At 46.8% G+C, this 25253-nt stretch overlaps 2 protein-coding genes across 3 annotated transcripts in view; both read right to left on the bottom strand.

The window, feature by feature from the left end:
- MATN2 (matrilin 2) overlaps window positions 1-20520 on the bottom strand; it is a 171481-nt gene extending 150961 nt beyond the window's left edge. The window contains exons 1-2 of one of the 2 annotated variants that reach the window (XM_033203596.1): window positions 20064-20520; window positions 578-745 (exon numbers count right to left, since the gene is read on the bottom strand). In XM_033203596.1, coding sequence (XP_033059487.1) covers window positions 578-719 — 142 coding nt within the window. In that variant the 5' untranslated portion in view covers window positions 720-745; window positions 20064-20520. The remainder of the gene's footprint in view (window positions 1-577; window positions 746-20063) is intronic. The other variant, XM_033203595.1, reaches the window with a different exon arrangement.
- A 2990-nt stretch (window positions 20521-23510) lies between these two features.
- On the bottom strand, window positions 23511-23997 carry LOC117079571 (40S ribosomal protein S23-like). Its single transcript, XM_033203597.1, is given in 2 exon segments — window positions 23511-23925; window positions 23927-23997. Coding segments are annotated over 2 exon segments (429 nt in total). The 3' UTR covers window positions 23511-23567.
- Window positions 23998-25253: the final 1256 nt, after the last annotated feature.

Below are 25253 nucleotides of genomic sequence, written 5' to 3'. Positions count from 1 at the left end.
AACCTTCCTATAACCTCCACAAGCCAGGCTTACCAAAGCCCTTGTTTAGAATCAGCTGATTTATACGTTTTCCGTATGTTTTCATGACATTTTCTTTCTCTAGGAAACATGTTCACTGGATCAGATGAATAGACCCCTGGCATTTTCCATTCCTAATACTTCGATTCAGCTCACAATGTCCCCTGGGCCAGCTCTTTCTTCCCTGCTGCCACGCAGGGAAGCATTATTAACAGATCTAGCTGGGCAAACCCAATACACAATTTTCAATAACACCTTTGCCCAGATAGGTCCAACAACAAGGACATTTCAGATAAGAAATCTTGCCCCGAATATTGGAGAAAAGCCATGAGCCTCAGATTCAATTAAAGGCTTCAAAGGAAAGTTTATTCTGAAAACTCGTGTGCAACCGTGTCCTCAACTCCAGATGCATTCACCACCGGTGAGGACCCCAGACCCAGCACATCCCACGAGGACCCAGGGAAAGGAGAACTTCCCAAACAGTCACCAATCCCTGTCCCTGAGCCCTCCCCGAACCACCCCCACCTGCCCACTTTTGGGGGTGGGCACCGTCACTCACCCAGAAGGGCAGTCTGCGGGTGGGTCCGAGCGTGTCTGCCTCTAGAGATGGACCTCCCACGTGACCGCTCCCTGGCCTCCGCGGGGAGGAGGAGGATCTGTCCGAGGAACAGCAGGAAGCAGCCTGCGAGCATCTTTTCCATTTTCAAGACGAGCAAGAGGGGCAAGGCTGTGACAAACACAACACGGGAAGGCGGCAGGGTGAGATTTCTGGGTCTCCCTGAACTCCAGGAGCTGCAGGCCTGCCGCCCCGCCTTTTCAGAGTTCAAACAGGCCACTTGTAGTCAAAATGCTGTTTGTGTGTTCAGTCTTTGAGAGCTTAAGTAGCCCCCATTGGTAGGCTCTTCTTGGACACTCTGAGCAGGGCATGCATAGTTGGAATTTTTCATCACTTTACTCACTGTAAGACTGAATGGAAAACTTGAGAAAAATCTATCCTGAAGTTTCTTATCAGTTAAGTTCATTATCAGTTACTCATAGTCACATTTTACATTTTGGATTTGAACAAAAAAAAACTATTATATATCTGAGAGTTCCAAGTAACAATATTAGTTCAGTCTAATAATAGTAGATGGCATCAATTAGTTTATATAAATTATACATATAAAATTAATGTGTAGTTGACATAAAGTAGCATCACATAGCCAGCCTCCCTGCCTCCCTGTCTCCCGCATACATTTATTAGGAGAGTGTTGGCACAATGGTTATGGGCTTTGACTCTGGTAGTAGACTGAGGCCACATGCCAGGCCCTATTATAAATTCTTTACCTATATTAACTTGCTCAATTACCTAATATTATTCCCACATTCCCATAAGGCTCAAGAAGGGTCAGTGGCCTGCCCAAGGTCACACACAGTCAGGAAGTGTCAGAGCCAGAATTCAAACCCAGGGTCAAGGCTGGGTACCATGGCTCATGTCTGTAATCCTAGTGCTTTAGGAGGCCTAGAAAGGATTGCTTGATGCCAGAAGTTCGAAACCAGCCTGGTCCACATAGCAAGGCCCCATTTCTACAAAAAAAAAAAAATTTTTTTAACTTATTTAAAAAGTAAAAAAAGTCCAGATGTAGTGACTCACACCTATAATCCCAGCACTTTGGGAGGCCGAGGTGGGCAGATCACTTGAGGCCAAGAGTTTGAGATCAGCTGGCCAACATGGCGAAACCCAGTCTCTACTAAAAATACAAAAATTAGGCAGGTATGGTGGCTCGCGCCTGCAGTCCCAGCTACTTAGGAGGCTAAGGCACAAGAATCGCTTGAACCCAGGAGGCAGAGACTGCAGTGAGCAGGGATTGCACCACTATACTCCAGCCTGGGTGACAGAGCAAGACTTTGTCTCAAAAAAAAAAAAGAAAGAAAGAAAGAAAGAAAAGAGTAAAGCAAATTCAAACCCAGGACTAGCAGGTCAATTTTCCAATGCATTGATTAGTAGAAAACTGAAAGGAAAACCCCCAGAAATCAAGTCACAAAAAGCCATAGTTGTTTCCTTGTCAGAGGCAGGGACAGGGCAGGGGTGAGGCAGGGACCACATTTCAAAACTTAACAAAAAAAAAAAAAAAAACCTCACTATTTCAGTGAACTGTTTGTTCAGCAAATTGCTTCCAGGAATTGACCTGGGAATGGACCTGGGCCTGTCAACCTTCAGAGTCCAGTTTTTCACACTTGCTGTGTTGAACTAGCTCACTATTTTTAGTATAATTTTACTATGCCTTAAGATTATATTTAAAATAGTGAATGTTTACTCAGCATCTCCTATGTGCCAGGCACTGGGCCAAGTGCCTTCAACTGATTTAATTCATAGAGTAACTCAGAGAAGTTAAGTAACTTGCCCAAAGTAACATTGCTCATAAGAGGTGAAGTTCCAGAACCCACTAGCTCAGTGGTCCCCAACCTTTTTGGCACCAGGGACTGATTTCATGGAAGACAATTTTTCCACAGACCCAGTTGGGGGCGTGATTTTGGGATGATTCAAGTGCATTACATTTATTGTGCACTTTATTTCTATTATTATTACATTGCAATATGTAATGAAATAATTATACAGCTCAACATAATGTAGGAATCAGTGGGAGCCCTGAGCTTGTTTTCCTGCAACTAGATGATCTCATCTGGGGGTGACAGGAGACAGTGACAGATTATCGGGCATTAGATTCTCATAAGGAGTGTGCAGTTCACAAGAGGGTTCATGTTCCTATGAGAATCTAATGCCTTAATTTGTGCAGCAGCAGTTAAAAAAAAAAAAAGAATCTAATGGATTTAATGGTGCTGGTAATCTGACAGGAGGCAGAGCTCAGGCCGTAAAGCAGGCGATGGGGAAGGGCTGTAAATACAGGTGAAGCTGCGCTCGCCCACTGCTCACCTCCTGCTATGCGGCCTGGTTCCTAAGAGACCACGGACCGATTCTGGCCGGGGTTGGGGACCCCAGCACTAGCTCACCACAAATAACTACTCTCCGCACTCCCCTTTTTTTTTTTTTTTTTTTTTTTTGAGACGGAGTCTCGCTCTGTCGCCCAGGCTGGAGTGCAGTGGCCGGTTCTCAGCTCACTGCAAGCTCCGCCTCCCGGGTTTACGCCATTCTCCTGCCTCAGCCTCCCGAGTAGCTGGACTACAGGCGCCCGCCACGTCGCCCGGCTAGTTTTTGTATTTTTAGTAGAGACGGGGTTTCACCGTGTTAGCCAGGATGGTCTCGATCTCCTGACCTCGTGATCCGCCCGTCTCGGCCTCCCAAAGTGCTGGGATTACAGGCTTGAGCCACCGCGCCCGGCCCCGCACTCCCCTTTTTAAACCATTTTTTTTTCTTTTTTTTGAGACGGGGTCTCACACTGTCGCCTAGGCTGGAGTGCAGTGGCGCGATCGGGGCTCACTGCAAGCTCCGCCTCCCGGGTTCACGCCATTCTCCTGCCTCAGCCTCCCGAGTAGCTGGGACTACAGGCGCCCACCACCACGCCCGGCTCATTTTTTGTATTTTTAGTAGAGACGGGGTTTCACCGTGTTAGCCAGGATGGTCTCGATCTCCTGACCTTGTGATCCGCCCACCTCGGCCTCCCAAAGTGCTGGGATTGTAGGCGTGAGCCACTGCACCCAGCACTTTTTAAACCATTTAAACTATTTTTTTGAGACAGGGTCTCACTCTCTCACCCAGGCTAGAATGCAGTGGTGTGATCATGGCTCATGGCAGCCTCAACCTCCCAGGCTTGAGAGATCCCCCAACTTCAGCCTCTCAAGTAGCTGGGACTACAGGTGTGAGCCAACACACCCAGCCTATTTAAACTGTTTACAAATTAGATTGGTCCCTTTTCATAGCTTTAACCCTGAGATTCCTTCTAAGCAAAGGAAGAAAACTTAGAACATCTTGCCTCTTTCTCAAATCCTAAACTTACTATTTACTTTCAAGCCGCCTTGCTATTTATCATCTCAGGATTTTTGTTAGGGGTGGGAGGACAGGGTCTCACTCTGTCATCTAGGCTGGAGCGCAGTGGCACAATAAGTCACTGCCTCTTTAAACTCCTGAACTCCAGTGATCCTCCCACCTAAGCCTCCGGAGTAGCTGGGACTACAGGTGTGCCATCATGCCCTCACCTTATTTTATAAAACACTATTCAGTGTGTTTCATCATTTATATGTGATTTATTATTTTATTGCTATTCCCCTTTCTCCAAACTGAATAGATAAAAAGTCCAGGCTTATTTGTTTCAAAATGTATACAACATGCTCTCAAGGCCCACTTCCACTCTGAGGCATTTGCACTCAAATCAAACACTTGGAATATGATGTGGTGTGTGATCATTTCCAAAAAACAAACATCACTGCATGTGGTTTGGGTTTAATGTGGATTTCAAGAAATGTTTGTATTTCCAAGTCACCATTGCTAACCAAAAGGCACTGAAGAGAGGTGAAGAGTGAGCAGTTAAAAATAAACAAAGCAAAATAATGCTAGCTGTCTAACCCTGAGCAGGTTACTTACCCTCTCTTGACCTCAGCTTTCTCATCTTTAAAATGGAGATAACAGTAGACCTAATTGCTATATAGAATAAATCAGTTCATATGTAGATATATTTAAAGCACTTCAAACACTGTCTGGCACATAGGAAGTGCTGAATAAGTGTTAGCTATTTTGTTGTTGTTGTTGTTGTTGTTCTTGTTGTTATTTGGAGACAGAGTCTCACTGTCGCCCAGGCTGAAGTGCTGTGGCGTGATCTTGGCTCACTGCAACCTCTGCCTCCCGGGTTCAAGAAATTCTCATGCCTCAGCCTCCCCAGTAGCTGGGACTACAGGTGCACCACACTGTGCCCAGCTAATTCTTTGTATTTTAGTAGATGTGGGGTTTCATCATGTTGCCCAGGCTGGTCTTGAACTCCTCACTCACCTCAGCCTCCCAAAGTGCTAGGATTACAGGCATGAGCCACCACATTCGGCCTGTTGTTGCTGTTATTATTATTATTGGTATTATTCTGTAATCAAACCAATCAATAGTATACACTGTTGACCGGGTGCCGTGGCTCACACCTGTAATCCCATCACTTTGGAGGCTAAGGTGGGTGGATCACCTGAGGTCAGAAGTTCGAGACCAGCCTGATCAACACGGAGAAACCCCGTCTCTACTAAAAATACAAAATTAGCTGGGCATGGCGGTGCATGCCTGTAATCCCAGCTACGTGGGAGGCTGAGGCAGAAGAATTGATTAAACCCAGAAGGTGAAGGCTGCAATGAGCCAATATCATGCCATTGCACTCCAGCCTGGGCAATAAGAGCAAAAGCAAAACTCCATCTCAAAAAAAAAAAAAAGAAAAGAAAAGAAAAGAAAAAGAAAGTATACACTTCTAATTCACTTCTAATTTTGACATATTAAGCCACTTAATGTATATTAGACAGATTTTATGCTTACTTATGTATATTATCCTAATAATGACATACAAATCCATAACTGTTAAATACACATTAGTATCTAAAAATATTTAAAACTTTATTTTTATCAAAATGCAATGGCAAAAGGCCAGGTGCAGTGGCTCACTCCTGTAATCCCAGCACTTTGGGAAGCTAAGGCAAGGCAACATGGCAAAACCTTGTCTCTACAAAAAATACAAAAATTAGGCTGGGCGTGGTGTCTCATGTTGGTTCAATCCCAGCACTGTGGGAAGCCGAGGTGCGAGGTCAGGAGATGGTGACCATCCTGGCTAACACGGTGAAACCCCGTCTCTACTAAAAATACAAAAAAATTAGCCGGGAGTGGTGGCGGGCACCTGTAGTCCCAGCTACTCGGGAGGCTGAGGCAGGAGAATGGTGTGAACCCAGGAGGCGGAGCTTGCAGTGAGCCAAGACTGTGCCACTGCACTCCAGCCTGGGGACAGAGTGAGACCCCGTCTCAAAAAAAAAAAAAAAAAAAATTAGCTGGGGAGGGTGGCACACACCTGCAGTCCCAGCTACTTGGGAGGCTGAGACTGGAGGATTGCTTGAGCCCGAGAGGTCGAGGGTACAGTAAGCCATAATTACACCACTGTATTCCAGCCTGGGCAACAAAATGAGACTCTGTCTCAAAACAAACAAACAAAATGCAATGGCATGACAAGTCACAGACTAGTAGAAAATATTTGTAAAATATGTATCTGATTGATTATTTCTATCCAGACTATATAAACTCTTTTTTTTCTGAGACAGAGTCTTACTCTGTCACCCAGGCTGGAGTGCAATGGCGCGATCTTGGCTCACTGCAACCTCTGCCTCCTGGGTTCAAGTGATTCTCCTGCCTCAGCCTCCTGAGTAGCTGGGACTACAGGTATGTCCCACCACACCTGGCTAATTTTTGTATTTTTAGTAGAGATGGGGCTTCACTATGTTGGCCAGGCCAGTCTCGAACTCCTGATGTCAGGTGATCCGCCCACCTTGGCCTCCCAGAGTGCTAGGATTACAGGCGTGAGCCACAGCGCCTGGCTGGGACTATATAAACTCTTATCACTCAATTAGAAGAGGATAAACAACCCACTTCAGAATGTGCAAAATATTTGAATAGTCACATCACCAAAGAAGATACATGGATGAAAAACAAACATATGAAAACATGTTCAACATCTTTAGTCGTTAGAAAAATACAAATTAAAAGCACAATAAGATGCCACAACAAATCTGCTAGAATAGATAAAATTGAAAAGAGTATAATATGAGCTGGAATTGAAAAGAGTATAATATGACCTGGGAATATGAAAAAATTAAAAAACAATTTTTAAAAGACTGACATAGCCAAGTGTTGGTGAGGATGTGAAGAAACTGGAACCTTGGCTCGGCACCGTGGTGCATACTTGGATCCCAGAACTTTGGTAGGTCAAGGTGAGCAGATCACTTGAGCCCAGGAGTTAGAGACCAGCCTGGGCAACATGGCGAAATCCCATTGCTACAAAACATACAAAAATTAGCCAAGCATGGTGGCACAAAGGAAGAAAACTTAGAACAGCTACTCAGGGGCGGGGCTGAGGTGGGAGAATCGCATGAGCCCAGCAGGTCAAAGCTGCAGTGAGCCATGATCGCTGCCACTGCACTCCAGCCTGGGTGACAGGGCAAGATCCTGCCTCAAAAAAAAAAGAAAAATAGAAAGAAAATCTTACAGTGACTTGAAAACTAACATGAAATCTTCTAAAGTTCCTTTAAGTAGAAATATTTTTAATATAAAATATTTTTAAATAAAGTAAATTAAACATAATAAATTTAAAAAAGGATTATGATGTTTGCTGTGGGCTTGTAAAAAAGATAAATAATAAGGGTTGGGCATGGTGGCTCACACCTGTAATCCCAGCACTTTGGGAAGCCGAGGCGGGCAGATCACCTGAGGTCAGAAGTTTGAGACCAGCCTGGCCAACATTGTGAAACCCGGTCTCTACTAAAAATACAAAAAAAATTAGCCAGGCATGGTGGCACATGACTGTTATCCCAGCTACACGGGAGGCTGAGGCAGGAGAATTGCTTGAACCTGGGAAACGGAGTTTGCAGTGAGCCCAAGATCACACCATTGCACTCCAGCCTGGACAACAGAGTGAGACTCTGTCTCAAAAAAAAAAAAAAAGTAATAAAGGATGGGAAAAGGATACTATATAGATGCCAAAATAAAATCAGTGTGGCAATATCAATACCAGACAAGATAGATTTTTTTCCTAAAAACTGCAATGCGGCCGGGCGCGGTGGCTCAAGCCTGTAATCCCAGCATTTTGGGAGGCCAAGACGGGCGGATCATGAGGTCAGGAGATCGAGACCATCCTGGCTAACACAGTGAAACCTCGTCTCTACTAAAAATACAAAAACTAGCCGGGCGAGGTGGCGGGTGCCTGTAGTCCCAGCTACTCGGGAGGCTGAGGCAGGAGAATGGCGTAAATCCGGGAGGCGGAGCTTGCAGTGAGCTGAGATCGGGCCACTGCATTCCAGCCTGGGCGACAGAGCGAGACTCCGCCTCAAAAAAAAAAAAAAAAAAACTGCAATGGCAGTGAAACAACAACAAAAAAATAAGTCAGTGCATGTATCCATCTCAATGGTTGTTTCTCAGTTTGGCATTTAGAGCTGTCAGCATTTGAAGATCAGGACCCATTTCTAACTGGAAAATGGAATGGTGTCTGAGAACAGTTCCTTTCATATATGGGCATCTGAGAATTGCTGTGCTGAGAAATAGAGGTTAATTCAATCTGAACAGATTCCATGAAGCATTTGGGAACATGGAAAGAATATTTTAAAATAATACAACGGCTTTGACTTTTGTTTTAGCAATTTTTCTCTTCTCCATGGGACAATGAGTCTTTTCATTTAACTTTACCAAGGGGGTGGGGTAAGAGAGAGAGAAGGAGATTATTCTGTCTTAGCTACGGGTTCTTCTAAGCATCAATGTTGCAAGTAAATTGACAGGCGAGTAGAATTCCCTCCAGAGCCAGAACTGTATGCTGTGGTCCTTGAGACTGGTCCTGAGGCCTGGTTCTACACACCTGCGTGACCTCACCTAGGTAACAACTCTCTGGGCTTTAACCAGTCATCCATAAAATAAGAGGCATGGCCTGGGAGCCAACTTTCTTCATCTAAACCAGACCATTGGCAAGATCCTGCTATCCTGAAGAAGGTGGCAAGATCCCCTCTCCAGTGGCAACCCCACCTCCAGACAAAAAGAGAAAGGGGACAGGACACTAATATTTATTAAGTGTCTGGATGGGCTGGCCAGTGAACTGGGCATTTTGCACAGTATCATCTCATTTGATCTCCACAGTCATTCTGTGAGGCGGATGAGCTATAAGCTCCAAATTTGATGGATGGAACACTAAGATTTACAGGTAGAAAAACCTCTCCAAGGCCTCAGAGCTCGTTATCTGGCAGAGACAAGGTTGTACCCTGGCCCCTCTCAGGCAGTCAGTCTACTTGTTAAGAATAAGATTTTCAGGCCGGGTGTGGTGGTTCACGCCTATAATCCCAGCACTTTGGGAGGCCAAGGAGGATGGATCACTTGAGGCCAGGAGTTTGAGACCAGCCTGGACAACGTGGTGAAATCCCATTGTAGCGGGATTTTTTAAGGAATCAGAGAGACCGATGGGGTCTCTGGGGTTGAGGAGGATATTTATTATTTAAGTGCACTGGCCCAGTCAGATTAACATCCAAAGGACTGAGCCCTGAACAAAGAGTTAAGTTACCTTTTAAGCATTTTGTCGGGTGGGGAGAGATCTGTTCAGGGGGAAGCATATCACAGAAGCAAGAAACAAAGACAATTGTTCAATTGATTGAGAGACATGCATTACATCATTTCTTACTTTCCAAGGAAAAACATGTTTTACGATTTGAGTTTATCTGTCTAGTGACCTTGCAGTTGCACAGCTAGAGAAACAGGGTCTTCACCATGCCTGGGAAAGGAGGAGAGATAAGGCTCACTCGCCACAGAAAAACAGGCAGTTAATTTTTTTTTTTTTTTTTTTTGAGACGGAGTCTCGCTCTGTCGCCCAGGCTGGAGTGCAGTGGCTGGATCTCAGCTCAATGCAAGCTCTGCTTCCCGGGTTCACGCCATTCTCCTGCCTCAGCCTCCCAAGTAGCTGGGACTACAGCCGCCCGCCACCTCGCCCGGCTAGTTTTTTGTATTTTTTAGTAGAGACGAGGTTTCACCGTGTTTGCCAGGATGGTCTCGATCTCCTGACCTCGTGATCCGCCCATCTCGGCCTCCCAAAGTGCTGGGATTACAGGCTTGAGCCACCGCGCCCGGGCAGGCAGTTAATTTTTAAAGGACTCCGGCTTTTTCTCTTTCTCAGGGGGAATTGAGTTTTCTTATATACAACTGAGTTTCTGCTTACACATTCTTTAATTTCTTTTAATTCCTGTTCCACCATCTCTACTAAAAATATAAAAATCACCCGGGCATGATGGTGCACACCTATAATTCCAGCTACTTGGGAGGCTGAGACAGGAGAATCGTTTGAATGCAGGAGGTGGAGGTTGCAGTGAGCTGAGATGGCGCCACTGCACTCCAGCCTGGGTGACCATGCGAGACTCGGTCTCAAAAAAAAAAAGAAAGAAAGATTTTTCTAATAATAAATTCTTAGACATCAGGCTCAATAGTTTTGCCCAAGATCTCTCTGTCAGCATACCAGGTATGCACACCAACTGTTCTATGCGTTCACAGAGAATCATACAATACTGGAGTTGCGTGAATCTCAGGTGTACCTTCCTGTCTTCCGCCTAATCCTGGAATCCCTGGCAAATGGGAAGACATCCGGTTAGGACTCAAGGCCATCCACGATCTTCAGGCAGCTCTAAATGTCAGACCTCGGTTCTCCACAATGTTGACCTGATGCTGTCTGTAACTTCCACCCAGTGGTGCAGGCCTGCTTGCCAATTCAGCCTGTCCAGACACAAAGTCATCTTTTCCTCAAATCCTTTCATGGTCTTGCTAACCACATCCGCCCAGCCATCCAGACCAGAAACTTGGAGCCAGCCTCCACGTGTCCTCTGCATCCTCAACAGATTTGTGAATGGATAAATTCTGGTGTTCCCAGCTCTGTACGGCTCCCCTGTCCAGCCCTCCTGATGGTTCCCACTGCTGCAGCGAACGTTCTACCCTCACCCTTTCTCAGTCAGACTCCCAGGAGCCTCAGAACTGCCCTCCATGCCTTGGGTCCCTCACCTACTGGCCCTTCCCTTGTTGTTTTGAATTGGCCTGTGGCCTCACTGTGCAATGTTAACATTCAAGGCCCTCCTTGACTGACCACTGCCCACCTCTCGGACCATGACGGCCCCCCTCATCCACCTCAGCCTCCCCATTAGGGCTTGAAGAACTCAGACTCTTGTCATGGTGGGGCACCTCCGTCCATGGCGTCCCTTGCCCTGAAATGTCTACATTCTACATTCATTGAAATTGCATTCAGTCCTCAAGCCTCAGCTCACATGTCACTCATGCTGTAAAATATTCTCTCGTTTTTCTAATGAGAACTGATTGCTTCATAGACCCCTGACAATGGGTTTATTGTCTGCTGCAGCACACACCTTGTCACCTCTGTTTGCTCCTTGTGCTAGGTACCAAATTGTGTGAATAAATTTTTAAAAAATTATTAATTTGAACAAACACATGTATTGATCTTTCATTAATTAACAAAATACTAGTTGAGCAAAATGGCCCTGGTTCTGCATCCAAAAAGTACCGAAGTCAAGCCCATGTCTTCCTCTACATACTATGTTTGCCTGAATGTAGGGGACTGTAATAGGAGGATAATGTCTTCCTTCTTCTTCTTCTTTTTTTTTTTTGAAATGGAGTTTTGTTCTTGTTGCCCAGGCTAGAGTGCAGTGGCGTGATCTCAGCTCACTGCAACCTCCATCTCCTGGATTCAAGTGATTCTCCTGCCTCAACTTCCTGAGTAGCTGGAATTACAGGCAACCACCACCACACCCAGCTAATTTTTTGTATTTTTAGTAAAGATGGGGTTTCACCATGTTGGCCAGGTTGGTCTTGAACTCCTGACCTCAAGTGATCCACCCGCCTTGCTCTCCCAAAGTTTTGGGATTACAGGCGTGAGCCACCATGCCCGGACTTCTTTTGTTTTTTTTTTTTTTGAGACAGAGTCTTGCATGCCCAGGTTGGAGTGCAGTTGCACAATAATGGCTCATTATAGCCTTGAACTCCCAGGCTCAAGCGACCCTCCTGCCTCAGCCTCCCTAGTAACTGAGACTACACCAGTACCACCACATTTTTGTATCTTTTGTAGAGACAGGGTTTTGCCATGTTGTCCAGCTGGTGGCGAGCTCCTGGGCTCAATGATCCTCCAGCTTTGGCCTCCCAAGTGGTAGGATTACAGGTGTGAGGCACTGTGCCTGGCTCCTATTTTTCCTGATTGGAAGACCCCACATACAATTTCTTGGTCAACTTGAATATTTTGAAGGATACAGATGAAATATCAAGTATCTACTTATAATAATGTATCAATTTAGTCAAAAAACATATTTAAAACATTTTAAGTTATAAAATAACATGTTAATTTAGAAAAACTGCTTTTTCATTTTATAAATGTTCCATAAAACTTTTTTTTTTCCATAAAACAACGTTTTCAAATGCCTTACCTGTCTCTCTAACATCAGTTTTTTTTTTGTTCTTTTTGGTTTTTTTTTTGGTTTAGTACTCAGCAGTCATCCCGAAATCCGGGGTGAGACTGTATGGAAATGGAAGCTATGCATGCTAAAAGCAACCAGGCACAGGTCATGGGGCCTTACCCCACACACAGTTTGGACACTACTCACTGTCTCCAGACGTCTTGAACACAACACAGAAATAAACTTCTTTCTTCAACCCACTGTCATTTCATTTTTTCTGTAACTTGCAGCTGAACTTAATCCTAACCAGTAGACCGTTTTTAAGTCTCTCCTAATGAACGCATTTGGCACCAGTGCTAAATACAATCTTCCCTTCCTGAATTTCTGCAGGTTGAATTGCATTTATGACAATTGAGATATGGGTAGGTAATCACTCCCCTTCAAAATGAAGTATAGGCCAGGAGCAGAAGCTCATGCCTATAATCCCAGCACTTTGGGAGGCTGAGGTGGGAGGATCACTTGAGCGCAGGAATTTGAGACCAGTCTAGGCAATAAAGTGAGACTTCGTCTCTATAAAAAAAAAAATTTTTTTTTTTGAAACTCAGTTTCGCTCTTATTGCTCAGGCTGGAATGCAATGGTGCAATCTCAGCTCTCCGTAACCTCCACCTTCCGGGTTCAAGGGATTCTCCTGCCTCAGCCTCCAGAGTAGCTGGGATTACAGGCATGCACCACCACACCCGGCTAATATTGTATTTTTAGTAGGGAATGGGGTTTCTCCATGTTGGTCAGGCTGGTCTCGAACTCCCGACCTCAGATGATCTGCCTGCCTCAGCCTCCCAAAGTGCTGGGATTACAGGCATCAGCCACCGTGCCTGGCCCAGAAAAAAAAATTTTTTTTTAATTAGCTGAGCATGGTGGTACACACTTATAGTCCCAGCTACTCGGGAGGCTGAGGCAGGAGAATCACTTGAACCTGGGAGGCAGAGGTTGCAGTGAGCCGAGATTGCGCCATTGTACTCCAGCCTGGGCAACAAGAGCGAAACTCTGTCTCAAAAAAAAAAAAAAAAAATACAATAATTAGCAAGCGTGGTGGCACATGCCTGTAGTCTCAGCTACTCGGGAGGCTGAGGTGGGAGGTTGGCTAGAGCCAAGAGGCAGAGGTTTCAGTGAACTAGGATCATGCCACTGCACTCCAGCCTGGGCAACAGTCAGACCATGTCTCAAAAGAAAAAAAGAAAAGTTTGCTTAAAAAACAGGCAAATACTCTACACAGGTCCAGAGAGCAAAATAAAAGATAAAGCAAGATAAATTTACCTATGGTGATAGAAGGTAAAATAGTAGTTGCCTTAGGGGAAGATGATAATTTATTTGGGGTTCGAAGGGGGCTATGGCTGCAGATCTTGGGGGCAGTTACATGGCAGTGGAGAGGGCTCACTTGTAAAACTCCACTGAGATTTCACTTATGATTTGTGCACCTTTTTATATGTTCCTCTGATTTAAAAGAAAAAAACTAACTTAACAAATAAAGTGTGCAGTTCCAGGCTCTATTGCCCTCAGGTCCTTCCACCAACACAGGAACTGAGAGACCTGAGAGCTGTAGCAGAAATTTTGAAGAGTTTAACAGGTGTTCTCTCTTGAGTGGGCCATTGTGCACATTCTGGAAGGGGGTGGTTATTAAGAATGAGGCAGCCCAGGCAGTCACTATTTGGAACTCCTTCTCAGGTCCTGTGGTAGGCAGAATAATTGCCCTCCAAAGACGTCTACATCATAATTCCCAGAAGCTGCGAATATGTGATGTTAGATGGCAAAGGGAATTGAAGTTGCTAATCAGATGACCTTAAAAAAGAGGAGATGATCCTGGATTATCTAGGTGGGCCAATGTAATCACAAGTGTCCTCAAAAGTAGAGGAGGGGCCGGGCGCGGTGGCTCACGCCTGTAATCCCAGCACGTTGGGAGGCTGAGGTGGGCAGATCACAAGGTCAAAAGTTTGAGACCAGCCTGATTAACATGGTGAAACCCCATCTCTTCTAAAAATACAAAAATTAGCCAGGCAGGGTGGCTCGCACCTGTAATCCCAGCTGCTCAGGAGGCTGAGGCAGGAGAATCGCTTGAACCCAGGAGGCAGAGGTTGCAGTGAGCCGAGATCACACCACTGCACTCCAGCCTGGGCAACAGAGCAAGACTCTGTTTCAAAAAAAAAAGTAGAAGAGGTCAGAGCATGATGGCTCACACCTATAATCCCAGCACTTTGGGAAATCAAGGCAGGAGGATTGCTTGAGCCCAGGAGTTGAAGATCAGCCTGGGCAAGATAGAGAGACCCTGTCTCTACAAAAAATGAAAATTAAAAAAAAAAATCTAGCCAGACATGGTGGCACATCCTTGTAGTCCCAACTACTTGGGAGCCTAAGTGAGAGGGTCACTGAAACCCAGGAGACTGAGGCTTCATTGAGCCGTGACTGCACCACTGCACGACAGCCTGGGCGACAGAGCAAAACCTTGTCTCAAAAAAAAAAAACAAAGGATAAGAAGAAGAAGGCAGAAGAGAGATCTGAGGGGTGGCAGCGAGAGAAGCATGCAGCCTGACATTGCTGGCTCTGAAGATGGAAGCAAACTAAGCAATGTGTGCAGCCTCTGGAAGTTGGAAAAGGCAGGGGAACAAATTCTCCCTGCTGAAACCTGGATTTCTAGCCCCATGAGAACCATTATAGAATTGTGGCCTCCAGAACTGTAAGATAATAAATCTGTGTTTTAGGTCACTAAGTTTGTGCTAACTTGTTACAGCAGCAATATGAAACTAGTACAGACACCATCTGGGAATTTCAGGGAGGTCAAACGTCACTAGAGTGATTTGCTTCACAGAGATCTTGCTCTGGACGTGGGGGCATTTTTTCTATTTCACTAGAAATGGAGGAGGAGAAGCAGCTAGAAAAGTCGGCAAATGCTGTTGATGGAGAAACAGAGACTATTCTAAGGGCTAAAGTTGAGGGTTACTGGCCAGGTGTGGTGGCTTACGCCTGTAATCTCAGCACTTTGAGAGACTGAGGCAAGAGGATCACTTGAGCTCAGGAGTTCAAGACCAGCCTGGACAACATGGCGAGACCCTGTGTCTATTTAAAAAAGTTTAAAAAAAAAATCTACAAAAGAAACAAATGTGAGGGTTACTCAAGGGGAGGGAGAAAGCCCAAAAAGGACAGGAAGGAGCCACTTCTGAACTGAGTTTCAAGAAGCCCTGGGCTGACAAATGGAGATTTGATCCACAGCTTTGACCCCTCTGGTCTTGAGCTTTTGGTCTTTAAGACATGTGAAAACAGCCGGGCGTGATGGCTCATACCTGCAATCTCAGCACTTTGGGAGGCTGCGTCAGGTGGATCATGAGGTCAGGAGTTTGAGACCAGTCTGGCCAATGTGGTGAAACCCTGCCTCTACTAAACATACAAAAATTAGCCAGACATGGTGTTGCAACTTGGGAGGCTGAGGTAGGAGGATCGCTTGAACCTGGGAGGCAGAGGTTGCAGTGAGCAGAGATTGTGCCACTGCTCTCCAGTCTGAGCAACACAGAGAAACTCTGTCTTGGGAAAAAAAAGAAAGAAAAAAAAAAGAGATGTGAAAACAAACTCACCTAACTGGGAGGGTACAGGGAGAAACCCTAAACAGCAGTAAGCTAAAACTCTTTGATTTAGATCATTTTCTCTAATACTCTAATATTTCTTTCTTTTTTCCAAATAGTTTTTCTTACCATCATGCCCAATCTAATACTCTAATATCTCTGGCAGACAGAATAATATGTCAAAGATGTCTATGGCCTAATCCCCAGAATCTGTGACTGTTGCCTTACATGGCAAAAGGGACTTTGGGCTGGGTGTGGTGGCTCACGCTTGTAATCCCAGGACTTTGGGAGGCCAAAGTGGGCAGATCACCTAAGGTTAGGAGTTCAAAACCAGACTTGCCAACATGGTGAAACCCTGTCTCTACTAAAAATACAAAAAAATTAGCCAGGCATGGTAGCTCATGGCTGTAATCCCATCTATTTGGGAGGCTGATGCAGGAGAACACTTGAACCTGGGAGGCGGAGGCTGCAGTGAGCCAAGATCACACCACTGCACTCTAGCCCGGGCAACAGGGCGAGACTCTGTCTTGATTAGCTCAGATTTTCTAGGTGTGGTTTTGTAAGACGGAGACAGGAGAGTCAGGATGGAGAGGAGGGTTGGAAGATGCTGTTACTGGCTCTGAGGATAGAAGAAGGAACCCAGGAGCCAAGAAATGCAGTCAGCTTTTAGAGGTCAGAAAATGAAAGACATGTTCCCAAGAGCCTACAAAAGGAACCACAGAGCCCTGCTGACACCTTGATTTTAGCTCTATGAAACCCATTTCAGAGTTCTGAACTTCAGAACTGCAAGATAACAACGTTGGGTTGTTTTAAGCCACTATGTTTGTCAAATTTGTTATAGCAGCAATAGGCAACTAATACAACAACATAAAATAACTACAGGGTATCCCCATGGGCAGTGAGCCCCACTTTCCATAAGTAGATAAAGGTTTCTCTGACAGTACTTTTAGAATAACTTTCCAAAAATGTTAGCTGATCCACTTGCTCAGCCACTGATTTTTACATGCAGGTATTTTGTGAAATTTTCCATTTCAATGGACTCACTTTGAGTACTTTACACCCTTCACACACTGTTGGATAAATTCACACTAATTAGTTCATTTAACCCTTACAACAACCCTATGACGTAGTATAATGCCCATTTGACAGATGACATAACCGAGGCTCAGACAATAATAGTAAGTATAGCTAACAAATATCGATCATTTATTCTGAGCTAGGCATTGAACACATGTTAACTAATTTAATTCTCCCAAAAAAATCTATTCTTCATTTACAGATGAAGAAACAGATGTCAGGCACAGACAGTCTAAGTAACTTTCCAAAATCTTTGCAGGTATGAGGGACTGGAACTGGAACCCACGTCCTTCGGGTGCCAAGAGCAGTGTCCTCTGGGTTGTACCCCAACTCTATCTCACCCATGTCAAAGCCACTGTTGTAGTCACTACCACCAATTACTGACAATAGCCCAGGCCTCTGGAATTCAGCCCAGGCCTGCCATTCCATCTGAGCTCCCTTCAGGCAGTGGTGGCTGTCTGCCGAGCCACATGGCAAGGTTCAAGGGTGACCTCATGGGCTGAAGCCTCAAGTGGCAAGTGGTCCCTTGGAAGGACCTCCCTGGCACAATTCACTAGCAATAGCAATGGCATTCCCCATTCTCCCCTTGGTGTATGCTCAGCCTCCCTCTTTCCCTGGCCCTCCTGAGTTCTCTTCCCATATGCTTTAAACAGGGGAGTCCTCCATAGCTTCCCTAGAAGACAGGGAATCCCTAGAAGGGATGCTCCTGCATGTGCTACAGACCAGAGGGCAGTGAGTGCCAGGGACAGCATTAGAGGCACTCTGTCAACTTGACTGGTCTTAAACCTCCCCCACTCACCTCTCCCACTGCTTGTCCAGCCTCACACCCAACACCTTGCTCAGGCCAGTGTTACACCCATCACACCCTCTTCGACCTGCTTTTCCTGAGGCCTAAGCCTGTCACTCCCCCTTTTCCACTCCCCACCTCATGCCTTGCCTTCTCGTAGGTGCCAGTCAGAGCTGTTTCTAGATAAACTGTAGTTTTTTTTTCCAGAACCTCCAATGGCTCTCTTATTTCAAAGAGCAAACATCTCTCCTTTTCTTTAAATCTCAGGCCACACTTTTAACTACCTTTTGCTAAACAAAGACATATGGCACTCGCTGATAAGAGCTTAGGGCATGACAGCTGCTTGAGGGTGTTTCAGATTCGGACTCTGCTCTGACACCTCCGACAAGCAAGTTCAGGCCTTGGTGGCCCTGGGTTGCCTGGGTCTGCACTCTGGGAACAGGGAACCCCAGAACCCCAATTTATAGAAGACAGTGTCCTGGTAACTTGGGGGCCTGAGATTGAATTCTATTGGCGGAAATAAAAGTAAAAAGTGTGGACAGATAGGAAAATGCAAGGTGAAGAGCCACAAGCATCTCGTTCTGCACAGAGGATTCTAAGCGCCCAGTTTCAGGGACTGAGAGGAAACATTCCAGGCCATAAACCCATCTTGGTATTTTGAAATGGTTTTATGAGGTGGTCCCTTTGGAAGCAAGCAGGGAGAACTGCCCTGGTGTGGACTCCTGCATGGCAATACCAGCTGAATACACATGGCTTATCTGCTACCCTCACGTATCCATGGAGAGCCTCTCTTTCTGAACTTGGGAAGAGGTGCATTCACTGCTCATAGCAGATCCTTGCTATTTCTGGAAAGACAAGCCATTGAGCTCACCTAATCTTAGGATGCTCCTGGAAATGTCCTAAGGACTTTACTTGCCATATTTCTTTTTTTTTTTTTTTTTTTTTTTGAGATGGAGTTTAGTTCTTGTAGCCCAGGCTGGAGTGCAATGGCACGATCTCGGCTCACCGCAACCTCTGCCTCCTGGGTTCAAGCGATTGTCCCACCTCAACCTCCCGAGTAGCTGGGACTGCAGGCATGCGCCACGACGTCTGGCTCATTTTGCATTTTTAGTAGAGACGGGGTTTCTCCATGTTGGTCAGGCTGTTCTCCAACTCCCGACCTCAGGTGATCCGCCCGCCCCGGCTTCCCAAAGTGCTGGGATGACAGGCGTCAGCCATCGCGCCCGGTAGCCATAATCTCACTTAATCCTCACAGCTCTGTGGGTATTACCATCCTCATCAGACAGATGAGGAAACTGAGGCTTACAGTAGTTGGGTACCTTCAAGTTGGGTACCCAACTTCACAGCTGGGGTTGAAACCTAAGCAGACTGACCCCAGTCTCTTCTCTCGACTATTCCTTAAAGGCCGATTGTAAGTGTGCTTGGTGCAGATGCATTGTGGCTTCCTGATTTATGACTAATTGAAACTTGGTCAATTGGGTTTGTTCGGGTGGGCGCGAGTGTCCCTGAGGAGAGCACCTTCCTGTGTCCCCAGTCCTGGACACCCTACCAGAGACAGTCCCCATTTCTCTGTCCTCTCCCCAAACGGCTCCAAACTGTTCTGGGGTTTCTAGCAACTACCACAAAATGCCTTCCCCTTTCTCTCCCTCTTCCATAATATAGGGAAGCTGGAGGTTTAGCTGCCATAGAGAACCCAAGAACAAAATCCAGATGACACGGGCATGAAAATACTAGGTTCCGGCCGGGCGCGGTGGCTCAAGCCTGTAATCCCAGCACTTTGGGAGGCCGAGATGGGCGGATCACAAGATCAGGAGACCGAGAACCATCCTGGCTAACATGGTGAAACCCCGTCTCTACTAAAAAATACAAAAAACTAGCCGGGCGAGGTGGCGGGTGCCTGTAGTCCCAGCTACTTGGGAGGCTGAGGCAGGAGAATGGCAGAAACCCGGGAGGCGGAGCTTGCAGTGAGCTGAGATCCGGCCACAGCACTCCAGCCGGGGCGACAGAGCTAGACTCCGTCTCAAAAAAAAAAAAAAAAGAAAGAAAATACTAGGTTCCAAAGAGAGAAGAGGGAGCCATCGGCTGTCCGTGGAATAGGAATTACCCCGCATACCCACTCAACAGGTCTCCCTTTCCCCGGGTCGCGGTGGCCGTGGTCTGGGCGTCCCCGCTGCGGGCCACAGCGCCCCCACGGGGCATTCCGGGGCGGCTGCGGCGCGTCTTGCCCTGCGCAGGGAGCGCGCCCAGCTCTCCCGGCCGGGGTGGCAGGACTTCTCCCGCCGAGGGGTCCGGCAGCGCCTCCCTCCCTCTCCCGCTGTCCTCGCAGGGGTCGAAGGTGCCGGGGCCCCGGGACGCTGGGGGCCGCAGTACGGGCCTGGGGAGGGCGCCTGCGCGTCGGGCAGCCCGAGCTCGGTATGTCTGTCGGTGGGTCGGTCCGCCTGCACCTCGGGGCCGCCCGGCCGCGCAGAGCCGGGGGAAAGCGCGCTGCGCTCACCTGCAGCCGCCGGCGCCTGGGAAGCGAGGCAGGAACGCAGTCACCCGGCTCTTTCTCGTCGGCCTCTTCGCCTAGCCGAGGGCCGCTGCTCTCCTCGGGAATCGCTCGTGGGAGGCGAGGACGGAGCCCCAGCCTCTGCCTGTATCTCCGCCGCCGCCGCCGCCTGCTCCAAGTCCCATCCCAGAGCGCTCCCCTCGCTCGCTGGCTGCCTGGGAGTCGCTGGGCAAGGGCGGGGGGGCGGGCGGGCGGCTGGGGAGGCGGTGCCGCGGCGAGGGTGGGGAGCGGGCCGGGCGGAAGGAGGGGTGTCCTCTTTGGGGATGGGGAAGGCGCGGAGAGGGAGCGGCGGCGAGGGCGGCCCCACCCTGCGGGCAGCCCCGGGAGCTGGGCATTCTGGCGGCGCGCCCTGCCTGCTGCCACCTGGCTCCTCTCTGTCGGTGCCTGAGCCCAGGAGGGCATCGGACTCCAGGGGTAGGGAGCCGCAGGCTCAGAATACAGGCAGCTTTAGGGGCCTGTCGGGGTGGGCGTTCGCAGAGGGGTCTTCTGGGGGAAAGGAGACATGGCAGGAATCTTATATCTAGAACTTGGGGTCATGATCTGCGGGATGCACCCACTGATGACGGGGATGGAGAAAAAAAGTGGTGAGAATTGGGCTAATTGATGACAAGCGCCAAGAGCTGTCTTGCCAGTGCCCAGAGCAACCCACCGGTGCCAGTTCATATTAACAGAGCGTCCACTGGCTGGGGACCAGGCCCCGGGGTGGGGAGGAGGTAAAGATGCCAGGATGAAGAGGAGACAAAATTCCTACCCCGAGGGAGCAGGGAAAGTCTAGTTCAGACAAGACTTTTGAAATTATGAGCAGAGATATTTTCAACTTTGCAAAATGGAGGAACCTCACCTTAGATGTCCCCATGGAGCCTTGGAGGGATGCAGAAGACAGGATTGGCCAGTGATAGTCAAAGTGGCAGGCACCCCACTCTACTAGCTCCCCAGTTCCTGGAGGCTGGGGTGGTGAGTGGCTCTACAACAGACCAGGACATCTCCTATAAAGCTCCAAAATTCTGTTCCCAAACCACTAACCAAGGCACCCAGTTCAGGTTTTAACAAACTACCAGCAGAGACAGCAGCATTATCTAGTTTCAAAACTTCTGGATGTGGCACAGTCTGATAAATTGGTGCTTTGGGTGAACTTTCTTTTGTAATTGACTGTCACTCCTATTTGATGATAGAGTTGGTTTCTGAAATATGAATAAACGCCACTTACAAAATCAATTCTTCAGAAAAGCCCCAGGAGGGGTAATTAAAATTCCAGCCATGAAGCAAGGGGTTAACATACTCGAGCCATCAGGCAACTCAATGGTACCTTAATACCAAGAAAGAATTGTGGATTCCTGTCCCTTTACCCAATACCTTAGGCCCACTGGGCACTCTTGGCTGCCTGCGCTGATCAGAAATCGTTTTTTTGTTATGTCTTTGGGAGGAGGTAGGTGGAGGTCAGAAAGCAGAGGAAAGTCTTCAGGAAATGTTTGGTCTCTGAAGTCTTGGATCCCATAGAAGAAAATTCTTCCTGAGTCTGGGCCAGTGAAAATCCCCCAGGAACTGGGGAAGTTGAGCTACAGTTTATGGAAACTTAAATTTAAAATGTGTTGCCTTATTCCAAGACACCAGTGTGATCCAGTAATTTACCAGGAAAACAATAACAATCCCCAAACCCTTCCAAACTGTAAGGAAATTGTAATTTAGTAACTGATTCCGGTGACTCTGGTGTATGCCAATTAAAATGGGTGTTTTCCCCCCAGGGAGTTCTATTGGAATTCTTCAGAATAGTTCATCTATGTACAAAGCATACTTGGGGCCAAGTCAAATAGGTCAAATGAGTTGTTCTACCTTGTGGGATGATCTTCAGGTCTGCCAGAAAAAAATGAAGCAAAAGCAAGTTCAATGTCCTGAAATATAAAGTCAGAACAAACAATGAATTGATTTCTGGGTTACCTTCAGGATGAATTGCAAGTTGATAATTAAGGCTATAGATTAGGAAAAGGCCAAAATTGCCTTTTCTGCTGGAGGTCCTGCCATGTCCTAGATGTACAGAGAACCTTATTCAGAAGTGTGGGGTTAAGATTTTTAGTTCTGGGACTGGGCAATGGCTCAGGCCTGTAATCCCAGCACTTTGGGAGGCTGAGGGGAATGGATCACTTGAGGTCAGGAGTTCTAGACCAGCCTGGTCAACATGGTGAAAACCCATCTCTACTAAAAATACAAAAGATAGCTGGGTGTGGTAGTGGGCACCTATAATCCCAGCTACTCAAGAGGCTGTAATCCCAGCTACTCAGGAGAATTGTTTGAACTTGGGAGGCAGAGGTTGCAGTGAGCCGAGATTGTGCCACTGCACTCCAGCCTGGGCAACAAAGCTAGAGTCCTTCTCAAAAAATAAAAATTAAAATTAATAATAATAATAATACAAAAATTAGCTGGGTGTAGTGGCACACGCCTGTAATCTCAGCTACTCAGGAGCCTGAGGCTGGAGAATCACTTAAACATGGGAGGCAGAAGTTACAATGAGCCGAGATCGCACCACTACACTCCAGACTGGGTGACAGAGTGAGACCCTGTCCCAAAAAAAAAAAGATTTTCAGTTCTTACGTGGGCACTCATGTAAGCAGACAAAAATGAGATATGTATTATCTGAGAACTCCTAAGAGTTCACGAGTTAACTGGAATTGGTATCTGTTTAATCACAACCTGAGTAGCTATATTTGGGACCAACTCTCAGTTCTCTGTCTCCACGTAGAGTCTATTGTGGAGTAAGGATTTGGGTCGGGGGAGTCATTTGACCCAGACCTCACACTCGTGAACAGCCTCAAATATAGACTTTAAACATAAGCATCCCTTTGCTCCTTGTAAACATTAGAACTTTTTTGTTTTGCCTTAGAATCCTTCTTACTTGAGACCTAGCTATCTGGCCTAGATGGCAGATTGAAATGAGACTGTCAAATCCAAAGGGGACCAGAGTACAGTATAAGGAAACTGAAGAACAGACACGTTGCCTCACAGACCTATAACCTAAAATAAAGCTCTACTGAATGCATGAGGAGACATGTAAAATTGCAATGTCATCTCACGTGCACTGTTTCCCTAGGTGACAGACAGTGTTTGAGTCCCATGTAAACTATTGGAGCTCCTCCCTGTCTCCCTGAAGCAGAAAGGCAGGAAAGGAAACATCTTCATATCTGGCCAGCTGCCAATTTGTTGGAGCTGGAGTTGCAGGGTTAAGGGAATGTTGCAAGGTAGTGGATGAGCTTGGACTCCAGCTCAGGGAGGGGAACCCTGTAGGCAGGGCAGTGGTCCCTTTGGGATACCCCATCTACATGGACAGCTGGGTCCATGTCCAGAGAGTTCCTTTGAGGACAGGCTGACTGATGGCACCATTGTCCTAGCTGGCATAATTTCTTTTTTCTTTTTTTGGCATATGATAATTTATTACTACAGTGTTTTCACCGTTAAAATTTATGATCTTGGTCTTTCCTTCTTGCCTTTGTATAAGGCCAAAAGAAAGACATAGGCTACTTTGACAACCTGAAAGCAGACTCCAGAAATATAACCAACAGCATGACCTTTTTGACCAAATCCAGCAACCACAACTTTATTATTTTCCTCAATAAAGTTCAAGCAATCATCATTGAGTACAAAGGCTGTGATTTTCTTGCCATCCTTAATCCACTGGACCCTGACACACTTCCTAATGGCAGAATTTGGCTTTTTGGCTTCAACTCCTACTTTTTCCAGCACAATTCCTTTTGCATGAGAAGCACCTCCAAAAGGGTTGGCCTTCAGGGCTGTGCCCAGATGGGCTCTCTTGTACTGTATCATGCCACTTCTGATCTCATCGGTGACTACAGAGCCTCCTAGCAGTACGAAGTCCACGACACTTGCCCATCCTGCCAGTGCTACAGGCCTGAGCAAAAGAGAAGCAGCTGTCGCAGGTGAAATCATTTCTAAACAATCATATCCCATCTTGGAAAGACTGGATGAAAGTGATCAGGAAAAAACTACAGCAAGTTGAAAATTTGTTCAGGAAAACAATACTCATTTCAAAGGGGACTCAAATGTTTTTATGTGATCTTGACTTGGATCACGAGCTCCTGAGGACAAGGACTGGGCCTTTTTCTTGTTAATAGATCTTGCCCTATGCCATGCTGTAGAAGGGACTGGGTTACTGGCTTTAACCTGGATTTTAGAGCCTTGTAGTTTTGTGGAATCAGACTGATGCAGCTTCCTATCAAGGATGAGGTAAGGCCTGGCACAGTGGCTCATGTCTGTCATGTCAGCCCTTTGGGAGACCTAGGCAGGAGGATCACTTGAGCCCAGGAGTTCAAGACCAGCCTGAGTAACACAGTGAAACCCCATCTCCACAAAAAATTTAAAACTTAGCTGGATGTAGTGACCTGTGCCTGTAGTCCCAGCTATTTGGGAGGCTGAGATAGGAGGATCACTTGAGCTGGGGAGGTCAAGGCTGCCATGAGCTGTGATTGCACCACTGTACTCCAGATTCCAGCCTAAGCAACAGAGCCAGACCCTGTCTCAGATTTTATAAAACAGAGATAATAGGCAGTCGCGGTGGTGCATGGCTATAGTCCCAGCTACTTGAGAAGCTGAGACAAGAGGATCCCTTGAGCCCAGGAGTGTGAGCCTGGCTTGGGCAACACAGCAAGACCCCATCTCTACCAAAAATAATAATAATAATAATAATGTTAAAGAATGAGAGAATAGAGTGAAGTGGGGAGCCTTAATGCATACGCAATAGTAAGTACAAATATGATTTGTTTTCTTGGATACTGACAAGGCTGAAACACTGCCTGTCTACCTGCAGACTGTCATCCAGGGGAGAGTGGCATGACCATGGCTCATTGCAGCCTCAAACTCCTTGGCTCAAGTGATCCTCCCACCTCAGCCTCTCTGAGTAACTGAGATTACAGACATGCGCCACCATGCAGACATAGACTCATTAATATCCTTGACAGAAGGTAGTTAGTTGAGTGTCACAAGGATGAGGCTATCGGCTTCTTTTGGTTTTTTTTTTGAGGCGGAGTCTCGCTCTGTCGCCCGGACTGGAGTGCAGTGGCCAGATCTCAGCTCACTGCAAGCTCCGCCTCCCGGGTTTACGCCATTCTCCTGCCTCAGCCTCCCGAGTAG

The sequence above is a fragment of the Trachypithecus francoisi genome, unplaced genomic scaffold, assembly GCF_009764315.1.
Source record: "Trachypithecus francoisi isolate TF-2019V2 unplaced genomic scaffold, Tfra_2.0 Lachesis_group7, whole genome shotgun sequence".
Taxonomy (NCBI): Eukaryota; Metazoa; Chordata; class Mammalia; order Primates; family Cercopithecidae; genus Trachypithecus; species Trachypithecus francoisi.
Note: the sequence above shows the minus strand (reverse complement) of the source record. Positions and strands in the feature narration are given on the sequence as shown.